General features: G+C 64.2%; 1 protein-coding gene across 1 annotated transcript; it reads right to left on the bottom strand.

Moving 5' to 3' along the window:
• Positions 1-684: 684 nt before the first annotated feature.
• On the bottom strand, positions 685-7,818 carry HS3ST6 (heparan sulfate-glucosamine 3-sulfotransferase 6). The gene is made up of 2 exons (XM_024350063.2): positions 7,336-7,818; positions 685-1,494 (listed from the first exon to the last, which is right to left on the bottom strand). Exons 1-2 carry the CDS (start codon positions 7,725-7,727, stop codon positions 879-881), a joined length of 1,008 nt encoding a protein of 335 aa, XP_024205831.1. The 5' UTR covers positions 7,728-7,818; the 3' UTR covers positions 685-878.
• Between the last annotated feature and the right edge of the window lie 2,962 nt (positions 7,819-10,780).

Here is a 10,780-nt window from a genome sequence, read left to right as displayed (position 1 = left end):
GTCCTAAGAAAAAATTAAAATTGGCTGGGTGTGGTGGTTCACGCCTGTAATTCCAGCACTTTGGGAGGCCAAGGCGGGTGGATCACCAGGTCAGGAGATAGAGACCATCCTGGCTAACATGGTGAAACCCTGTCTGTACTAAAAAAAAAAAAAAAAAAAAAAAAAAAAAAAAAAAATACACAAAATTACCCAGGTGTGGTGGCACGCGCCTGTAATCCCAGCTACTTGGGAGGCTGAGACAGGACAATTGCTTGAACCTGGGAGGCGGAGGTTGCAATGAGCTGAGATCGCACCACTGCACTCCAGCATGGTGACAGAGCAAGACTCCATCTCAAAAAAAAAAAAAAAATAGCCGGGCGCGGTGGCTCACGCCTGTAATCCCAGCACTTTGGGAGGCCGAGGCGGGTAGATCACGAGGTCAGGAGATCGTAGCCATCCTGGCTAACACGGTGAAACCCCGTCTCTACTAAAAATACAAAAAGAAATTAGCCGGGCGTGGTGGCGGGTGCCTATAGTCCCAGCTACTTGGGAGGCTGAGGCAGGAGAATGGCGTGAACCCGGGAGGTGGAGCTTGCAGTGAGTCGAGATCGCGCCACTGCACCCCAGCCTGGGCGACAGAGCGAGACTCGATCTCAAAAAAAAAAAAAAAAAAAAAAAGTGCGACACGAGGCACACAGTCAGTGCCCAGTGGAGTTCGCTGGTATGGTTACCACATCCCTGGGGGCAGCGCCTCCACCCTCCAACCTCGAGGTTTGTGGAAAAATCTGGGTCCAAGCTTTATTTCTTAAATATTCCTCTCTGCCCAGCATGTGCAGGCAGCCCGCTCTGGCCAGGCGAGCGGATGTCAATCAAGGTGCTGAGCATCCCCAGGGCGCCGCTCAGCCCCAGCCGAAGTCCTGGCCCGTCATCTGGTAGAACCTGCGGTTGAAGGGCCGGTAGAACTCCTGCAGGCGCCGGACCACGGCCTGGGGCACGCGTGGGTGTGGCCGGCCCTTGGACTTGCCCAGGCAGCGGGGACGGCTGCCGCCCTGGGCCTTCTTGAGGCAGGGGAAGCCCTTGGTGGCGTTGAAGTAGAAGTGCTTGTCCGTGACGACCCGTTTCAGGCCCAGGAAGTCCTGCACGCGGCCGACCTCTCCGGCCGGGTCGCTGACCAGACGCTCCCCGCTGACGAACAGGAAGTGGGACAGGGGGAAGTAGCGCAGCCAGTGGTCCAGGTGCTGGGCGTACAGGCCGATGCGGACGGCGCTCCAGGCTGTGTCCACGGGGCCCAGGCCGTGGCGGAAGGCCAGGGCGCGGAAGCTGGGCAGGCCCGGGGTCTTGGAGAGCGTCTGGGCGTAGTCGGAGATGGCCCGGGTCACGGGGTTCCGCACCACCACGATCAGCTTCGTGTCCGGGGACATGGCGTGGATGCGGCGGGGGGCCTCTCGCGTCACGAAGTAGCTGGGGGTCTTCTCCATGGTGATCTGCCCATCCAGGGTTCGGGGCATCAGACTCCTGCGGGACGGGTGCAAGGAGAGGGGGCCTGAGCCTCCCCAGCCCTAGACCGGCCCCCAGGGGCCCGGGACGAAGGCCCCCTTATGCCCCGGAAGCCCAGGCCTCCAGGGCGGGCAAGTCTTCCTCCCTGCTCGGGCCCGCCCCTGCTAACGTGCGCGGTTGGGCAGCCTGGAACATGGACTGTGAGGGTGCCCAGCCCGGCACCTGCCTGCAGCCCGTCCTGTTCCGCCGGCCTGCCCCGCCGGCCTGCCCCGCCTGCTGCTGCACTGAGGATTAGGGGTGACGGTCGCTGGTCGGGAGGCCCAAATGCTCCTCACCACCCACGTATCTTCCCTGTGCAATCCCTGCCGTCCTCGCTTCCAGAGCCAGCTCCCTCCCACCAGACCCACACTCTCCTGGAACTAGGCTGCCCCCAGCTCCTTTCTCATCCCAGACCAAGGACCCCGAGGCCCGCCCGCCTAGATCACTTGAGGTCACCCGTTCACTCAGTGGCTGACAGCATCCCCTAAATCAGCCCTTCACCAATTATTGACAGTTTGTCCTCAACCAAAAGTAGTCCTCCCTGCTCCCTCCCTCCCCTGATGTAATTACATCTTTTCCCATCTTTATTTATTTTTTGAGATGGAGTCTTGCTCTGTCACCCAGGCTGGAGTGTAGTGGTGCAATCTCGGCTCACTGCAACCTCTGCCTCCCAGGTTCAAGCGATTTTCCTGCCTCAGCCCCCAGAGTAGCTGGGATTACAGGTGCCCGCCACCACACCCAGCTAATTTTTGTATTTTTAGTAGAGACGGGGTTTCGCCATGTTGGCCAGGCTGGTCTCGATCTCCTGACCTCAGGTGATCCGCCTGCCTCAGCCTCCCAAAGTGCTGGGATTACAGACGTAAGCCACTGCAGCTGGCCTCTCTCCCCGTCTTTAATTGTAGCCCTGTGAATTCTCATCAGCCTGGGCCTGGACTCAGGAGGCCAAAAAGTTACCAGCAGAGCCCAGCGCATGTGAGGAAAGTCGGAGACGTGGCGGCGCTGGCCTGAGGATCCTTCCCAAGACCCTGAGCCGCTGTGGCCCCCTAGATCTTGCAGGTTGCCAGGGTGCCAGGCCAGGGAGGGGGCCTTTCTGCGATTCTTCTCATTCTGACACAGGAGAGGAGGGCACTGACCCAGTCCCAAGGTCCCGGGGGAATCAGCCGACCACAGCCCAGGACTGTCCCACCTGGGCAGAGAGCCCATTCTGGGTGCCCAGCCCGGGCAGGCCCAGGCACCCCCAGCAGTGCCCCGGGCAGCACCTGCCAGCCAGGTAGTGCAGGGTGAGGTTGGGCAGGGCAGGGCGTGGCAGGTCAGCTGAGCAAACAGCTCGGAGGGAGAGCTGGGGAGGGCTGGGAACTAGGTCGATAGAAACACAGGGACTGTGTTAGGGAGGGGATGCCCTGCCGGTCACGCCCAGCCCTGCCTCCTGCCCTCTGAGGGGGCTTCCCCCACCCCTGCTGACAGCCCCAGGACCGGCCCCTGCCAGGAGGCTGACCTGCCAGGAGTGACCGCCCCAGACTTGAGCCCTTGGGAGGCAGGTTCTGAGTCCCCTTTTCCTGCTCAGACCCCCAGGGAAACGCAGGCTGGGCCAGAGGCAGCTGCACAGACCCCTGCACTGGGGTGCTCGGTGGAGAGTGCTGGAGGTGGGAGGGAGGATGTATGAGGCAGCGGAAGAGAATCCAGGCTTCCCGCACAACACCCACCATGAGCGGTGCAGAGTAGGGGTGGGCAGCACGGGAGCCTCCCCACCCTGCAGAACCAGGCCCTGGGCAGAGCTGGCCTACAGACGTTACCGGACAAGTCCTCCTCCATCTTGGTGACAGAGGGAGCTGGGACTCCCTCCACCCACCCACTGCCACTTCAGAAGCAGCCACAGGGAGACTGGGAGGGGCAGGGGTGCTGGGGATGAGCGTGGGGCTCAGCCCTCCCTCTTCCCACCCTGGGGGGCTGCCTCCTTCCAGCCCACCTGGAAGGGCGGTGTCAGTCCCAGAGCCCCTGTACTCCCCGCCCCACCTCCTGCAGCTGGAACCCGCGTGGGAACCGCACCCAGCGTCCCAGGGACAAACACAGAGGCCTTGGGTGGTGGCGGTACCAAGGTCTGAGGCCTGGCAGCTCAGGGGCACCCCCGTCCCTGAGAGAGGTCAAGAAGGGGAGGCACCACCCCCCACCACGGGACCTCGCTGACGAAGCCCATAGAGAGAAACCAGGCCAGTGCTGGGAGGGGAAAGACCCCAGGCCTCATGAGAAGTCACTGCCTGCTTTTCCCCTTGGCCAGGAAGGAAGCCCCAGGCCCTTCCCTCCCGTCTCGGGCATACCTGACCTCAGGCACCAAGCGAGACCAGGAGCCCACCCCTTTCCTTTCCCAGATGGCACACCAATGACTGAATATCCTCCTCTTCCCGCCTGCTGGAGGGACCAGCACCAAAACAGGAATGTTCACCCTGCCAGGCCTTCTCTCCAAAGAGTCAGAGGGAGCTCTGTAGGGGGATGGAGTTCCCGGACCCCCTGCCGTGGAAGGGGAGTGGGAACACAGACAGGCGGCAAGGGCTTTCGAGGCCCCCTCTTGCACAAACCAGCTCAGAGATCGGAGATCTTTGGGATCAATTACTTTCCCTCCCCAGGCATCCGAAGCCTATCCTAGCCCAGGTGTGGATGAGGGTGGGAGAGACGGGGGAGGAGGGAGAGGAGCAGGACTGGACCCCCGTGTGACAAACATCTGACAAGTTGCTCTGAGGATCCCCCCCCCTCCCTGTGGAGCCCACCTCATCTGGTGTGCATTTCCCTGCGGCTTTCATCCAGCCCTGGGCGACCCTCCCTCCTCCATCTCAGCCTCCCTCCTCCTGCCCCACACCTCAGGCCTGGGACTCGCAGATGCCAAAAGGGCCTGGCAGATGCCAAAGCCAGAAAGTGCAGGGGGACTGCATCCCCCACAGGAGACCGGGTCCTTCCCCACTACATACTCAGACCCCACTCCCTGCACCCACTGCTCTTGCAAACCAGGAACTAAGGGGTTCCCCTACCCACTCCGCTCCTTGCCTCCTCTTCCTTTTCTTTTGTTTTGTTTGTGTTTGAGACAGAGCTGCACTCCAGCTGACTCTTGTCGCCCAGGCTGGAGTGCAGTGGCACAATCTCGGCTTACTACAACCTCTGCCTCCCGGGTTCAAGCGATTCTCCTGCCTCAGCCTCCCAAGTAGCTGGGATTACAGGCACCCACCACCACGCCTGGCTAATTTTTGTATTTTTAGTAGAGATGGGGTTTCACCATGTTAGCCAGGCTGGTCTCAAACTCCTGACCTCAGGTAATCTGCCCACCTCAGCCTCCCAAAGGGCTGGGATTACAGGCGTGAGCCACTGTGCCCGACCCTCCTCTTGCTTTTCTAAAAGATGATGGTCAAAGTACAGCCCCCATTTGCCCCCAGACAGGGCACCCTTCCCAGATCGAGACCTTGGGGAGTCTGCGTGACCCCCACACCTGGCAGACACAGGTGCTTCACTAGAAGGGGAACGGCTGAGCATGTGCTGAGCTCGGGGGCACTAGTGGGATACAGTCCCCAAGTGGGAGGCCCCTCAAGAGCCTGGATGAGCTGACTGAGGGTGGAGAGGAGGGAAGGAAGGCCTATGGCCAAAGTCAACTCAGGACCCACCTGCCGAGGCCACAGGAAGGCCGGGTCACCGCCTGGAACTAGGTCGGTCACAGCCCAGTGGGAGCCGTGGCCCGGAGACTCAACTGGGGGCCCTGGTTACTCTGCTCACCTCCCTGCATCGGCACCCAGAACAGAGCTTGCAGGCACTGGGGGCCCAGTCCAGGGTCTCAAGAGCAGACAATGCTGCCTTGCAGTTGGGGAAACTGAGACAGGGTGAGAACTTTCAGAGGCTCACTGCAGGCTCCTAGCAGGCTGAAAGGACGGAGGCACAGGCACCTAGGAGCACACCAGCCCCACGTGGCCACGGCCCCTCGGAGAGCACGAGGATACCCGCAGTCCGGAAGCTCAGTGGGCCCACGTGGCCACGGCCCCTCAGAGAGCATGAGGACACCCGCAGTCGGGAAGCTCAGCGGGCCCACGTGGCCATGGCCCCTCGGAGAGCATGAGGACACCCGCAATGCGGAAGTTCAGCAGGCCCAGCTCTACTGGCTCTGCACCGCCCAGTGAGGGGTCAGCACAGTCGGTCCAAGGGACAACCCCAGATTAATGAGGCAGAAGCCACAGGACTGACCCCTTGGAATTATCCACACCCACCCCTCCCCCTTCTAAAAAATGAGGACGTCAAGAGTCTACCAGAGCAGTCACTCTCCAGTACCCCCCCTCCAACCCTGGGCACGTCAGTGTCCCCAGAACCCCACCCCCAGGCTAAGGAGCTGACTCCCAAGTTGGGCCTGGCCTTGGCTGCCTCTCATCCTCCCCAAACTGATCCCCCAGCGCTGGACACATGCCCAGGGTGGGCCTGGACTGGCCTCAGGAGCCTGGGCTCTTCCAGAACACTTTAGGGCTAAACCCAACTCTAGCTTCCCCTGTGGCTCCTCACGGCCCAGCTCAGATCCCACCCCCAGTCTCTTGCTGTCAAAGCTCATGGGGCTCAGGGGTGGCTCTGAAGTGTTTACTCCAGTTAACTGTGCATCCTTAACCCAAAGCCCTTTCTCCCCTTCCCCCTCCCGCCTCTCCCCTCCTCCCCCGTCTCGCCACTCCCCTCCTCCCCAACTTCTAGCTTGGCAGCCCCTCCTCCCCTCCTCCCTGCAGCAGGGATTAGGGATGCATTCTGACCCCTGCCTGCCGTCAGGGGAGTGAGGTCTCTCCCTGGAGCCTGAGCTGAGGATGCCCAGTTCAGCCAGGTGAGCCCCGGGATGGACTCCACATCCCCTAACCACCACCTGACTTCCCCAGCACCCCACACTGGCACCAGCCCTTCAGATCTCAGAAGCGAGCCACCCTATTCTCACGGAGCCCCTTCCTGCCTGCCCTCCAAACCCAAGAGTAGTTTTAGTACAAAAGGCAAAGTTAACAAATAGGGGTAGGCGTCAGGGGAGGAGGAGGATCAGAGGATCTGGAACGGAGAAACCGGAGCACCTGGAGAAGCGTCTGGGTCCTGCCGCCCCCACTGACTCCCCAACTGGCCTTGGGCAGGGTCCTCTCTGCAGGCGCTGGGTCCAAGCTTGGGGATGAGCAGCCACCAGCGCGGGCTGCTTCAGCTGGGGCTGCCGCACCCCCACGTCCATCCTGGGTAGAGGCAGGACAGCCACAGAGCCCCATGCACGGGGCTGGACTCACCCTGGGCACTCACCTAAAGGCAGTCTCCTCCTTTCCAAAGCCCAGACTTTCTCCGGACTCCCAGGACCACCACCAAGGGTTCCTGTGCGCAGACTCGGGGGTCTTGGGGAGGAAGGACGCTTTCTAGGTGGCTGCCTGGAACCTGGAGGCCCCTTTCTACAGTACCTGGCCAGCGGTCGGTCACACCTGCGTGCCCAGAGTGAGCGGGCGGGAGAGGCATTTCTAACGCTGCCAGGTAATCCCACGGGCTGGAAACGACCTCCGGGCTGGGATGGCACCGCCTCCCCCAGTCCTGCTGGGTCCCTCAGCAGAGAGAACGGAACCGGGGCTTTCCCCACAGTTTTCAAAGGTTCAGGGAATCCTAGCCAAGTATCATTCCTTCTTCTGGAGCCGCGACCCAGGTCAAGCCTGGGCCCCCCACAGGGCGGTCCCAACCCCACTGCCCGGAGCGCACCCCTGCTCCCTGGGAGGGAGGATATCGTGCCGCTGCTCCCTGGAGCGCACGATACCCTCCCCAGGAAGTCGCCGGTCAGGGCGGACGGGCCAGGGTGCTCACCGGTACCAGGCGAGGCCGCGCTCGTAGCACCTATCGAAGAAGTGGGGCTCAGAGCCCAGCGCGCGGACGTCGGGGTGCAGCCGCAGAAACTCCAGCAGGGCGCGCGTGCCGCCCTTCTTCACGCCAACGATGAGCGCTTGCGGGAAGCGCCGGCGGCCGGGACCGCTGGCCAAAGGCAGGCCGGGTGCTCCCGGGCGGTGGACGGAGCTGGACGGCTCGGAGGGCGCGGGGGCCGGCGGGCAGCGGCCGGGGAGGGCGCAGAGGCAGTAGGCGCCGAGCACCAGGGCCACGAGCAGCATCGGCGCGCGGGACGCCCGCAGAGCGGCCCCTTGCCCGGCCCCTGCGCCCTGGCCGCCCCCGGCCCCGCCGCCCAGGCCGCCGCTACCTGCCATGGGGTCGCGCCGCTCCCAGGCCCGGGAGCGGGGGCAGCAGGCGGGCGCGCATCTCGGCCCGCGCGCCGCTCAGTCCATGGGTGCCCGGCTTCTGCTCTGCGCCCCGCGGTCCCGCAGCCTGGGAGCGGGCGCGGGGCGGGACCGGGGGCGGGGTCTGGACGCCCTCCCCCCTCCCCCTCCCCCACCCACTCCGCCTCCGAGGCCACTGCCTGGGCTGGACCCGCCGGCAGCCGCCACCACCCGGGCGCGACTCGAGCTGCCGGGACCACCAGGACGCTCCTGCTCCGAGATCCCAGGCCCTGGCTCGCTTGACTCCGGCATCTTCACCTCGGCGCGGGGAGGATGCGGCGGCGGTGGCCGTTCGGGACGCAGGGCAGGGACAGGGCGGCGCGCGGGCCTCGGGACCCTCTGTTTGAAGGCCGATCCCCTTCCCCCCCCCCCACCCCACTCCGGGACGTGCGCGGCAGGTGCATATGCCAAGCCTTGGCCTGCAGGAGCGGGAGCCTCATCGCCAGGCCAAGGGGACCCAGGAAACGCGTCGATCCGGGCACTCGGCCTGCCAAGGGAGAAAGAGGCCGGGACAGCACCCTAGTGTGCAGAGAAGGATCCCAGAACGTGTGGGGGGAGTCTGCGGCCGGGAATGGCGTGCGTCCTGCACTCCCAGCTGACAGTCACACATCGGGGTCACAGCCTGGCCGCTGAGAGGTCAAGTCACCTCTGGTTACTGTTTTAGAATGGAGGGGACAGGCTCAGAGAAAATAGGCTTCCCTCCCAGGGGCCCAGTGGTGAACTGAATTCAGGCCTGAGACATACTCTGTCTACTAAGTCACCCCATCTGCCCAGCCTTAGTCCACCCGGCACTGCCCAGAGACATCAGTGATGCATTCCGGAAGTTGGCAAAGTGGACCCCACTGGAGTACGAAGGACTCAGGGAGCCCTGTGCTGGGGAAGAGAAGGAGCCCAGGACCTCCCCAAGGGGCTGCCTCTGAGGGGCGTGAGATTCAGGGGCCTCTCGGGTGGGACCTGTGGGGGCCGCTAGACACTGCGGGAACTTCACATCCCCAACGCCCAGCAGCAGCCTGCAGGGAAGGCAGGGGAGGCGAGCCGGGCTCAGAGAGGGCGAGCAACTTGCCCCATCCGAAGGCAAAGGTGGTATGAGACCCGGGTCCTCTCTCCACCTCTGCCCCAGCCTTCCTGGCCACAGGGCTGGCGCCAGGCAGGCACGGCACAGGCTCCCGGCAGAGGCCCAGCCTCTTCCCAGCCAAGGGCTTGCGGCCCCTGTCCTGGGCTCTGCTCGTTAATGAGCCGTTCCAGCCCTGATGGCATCTGGACAAGTCCCAGCAGCCGGGCTGCCTCGAGGGGCCGAAGGCCTCCACGACCCACAGACATTCTGGAGCTCCTACCCAGCAGCAGCCCTGGCCAGAGGGGGCCACACGGGGCTGACGGGGTGAAGACCACTGGCCAGTCCCCCAGCCCCGGCTCCAGACATGCGGGCTGCACCTGCTCATCTGGGCAAGCCTCTGCAGGAGCCCCGTGGGCAGGCAGTGGGCACACTGCGAGGAGAGCATGCTGGCTTACGCTGGGTCACAGGAAATTCTTCTGCTGGTCTAGCTTGAAACGGCATTGTTCCCAACGGGCTGGCTCGGGGTGGGGGCGGGGGTCCCACCCTGCAGCATCCACCCCACAGTCTCAGCAGTCCCCACGGTCTCAGGAGTCCCCACGGTCTCAGCATCCCCATGGTCTCAGCTGTCCCCAGGGTCTCAGGAGTCCCCACAGTCTCAGCCGTCCCCACGGTCTCAGCAGTCCCCACGGTCTCAGCCATCCCCAGGGTCTCAGGAGTCCCCACAGTCTCAGGAGCCCCCACGGTCTCAGCCGTCCCCACGGTCTCAGGAGTCCCCACGGTCTCAGCCATCCCCAGGGTCTCAGGAGTCCCCACGGTCTCAGCCGTCCCCACGGTCTCAGCAGTCCCCACGGTCTCAGGAGTCCCCACGGTCTCAGCCGTCCCCACGGTCTCAGGAGTCCCCACGGTCTCAGCCGTCCCCACGGTCTCAGGAGTCCCCACGGTCTCAGGAGTCCCCACGGACTCAGCCATCCCCAGGGTCTCAGGAGTCCCCACGGTCTCAGCCGTCCCCACGGTCTCAGGAGCCCCCACGGTCTCAGGAGCCCCCACGGTCTCAGGAGTCCCCACGGTCTCAGCCGTCCCCACGGTCTCAGGAGTCCCCACGGTCTCAGCCGTCCCCACGGTCTCAGGAGTCCCCACGGTCTCAGGAGTCCCCACGATCTCAGCCGTCCCCAGGGTCTCAGGAGTCCCCACGGTCTCAGGAGTCCCCACGGTCTCAGCCGTCCCCAGGGTCTCAGGAGTCCCCACGGTCTCAGCCGTCCCCAGGGTCTCAGGAGTCCCCACGGTCTCACCCGTCCCCAGGGTCTCAGGAGTCCCCACGGTCTCAGCCATCCCCAGGGTCTCAGGAGTCCCCACGGTCTCAGCCATCCCCAGGGTCTCAGGAGTCCCCACGGTCTCAGGAGCCCCCACGGTCTCAGCCGTCCCCACGGTCTCAGGAGCCCCCACGGTCTCAGGAGCCCCCACGGTCTCAGGAGTCCCCACGGTCTCAGCCGTCCCCACGGTCTCAGGAGTCCCCACGGTCTCAGCAGTCCCCACGGTCTCAGGAGTCCCCACGGTCTCAGCCGTCCCCACGGTCTCAGGAGTCCCCACGGTCTCAGCCGTCCCCACGGTCTCAGCCGTCCCCATGGTCTCAGGAGCCCCCACGGTCTCAGCCGTCCCCACGGTCTCAGGAGTCCCCACGGTCTCAGGAGCCCCCACGGTCTCAGCCGTCCCCACGGTCTCAGGAGTCCCCACGGTCTCAGCCGTCCCCAGGGTCTCAGGAGTCCCCACGGTCTCAGCCGTCCCCACGGTCTCAGGAGCCCCCACGGTCTCAGCCGTCCCCACGGTCTCAGGAGCCCCCACGGTCTCAGCCGTCCCCACGGTCTCAGGAGTCCCCACGGTCTCAGCCGTCCCCACGGTCTCAGCAGTCCCCACGGTCTCAGGAGTCCCCACG

This window comes from Pan troglodytes, chromosome 18, assembly GCF_028858775.2.
Source record: "Pan troglodytes isolate AG18354 chromosome 18, NHGRI_mPanTro3-v2.0_pri, whole genome shotgun sequence".
In the NCBI taxonomy this organism is placed as follows: domain Eukaryota; kingdom Metazoa; phylum Chordata; class Mammalia; order Primates; family Hominidae; genus Pan; species Pan troglodytes.
Note: the sequence above shows the minus strand (reverse complement) of the source record. Positions and strands in the feature narration are given on the sequence as shown.

Bases quoted from the DNA above. Each gene is read 5' to 3' on its own strand.
- HS3ST6 (XM_024350063.2), bottom strand. From the start codon at position 7,727: ATGGCAGGTAGCGGCGGCCTGGGCGGCGGGGCCGGGGGCGGCCAGGGC. The intron at 1,495-7,335 runs GTGAGCACCCTG...CCCGTCCCGCAG, and splicing joins CGCGGCCTCGCCTGGTACCG to GAGTCTGATGCCCCGAACCC.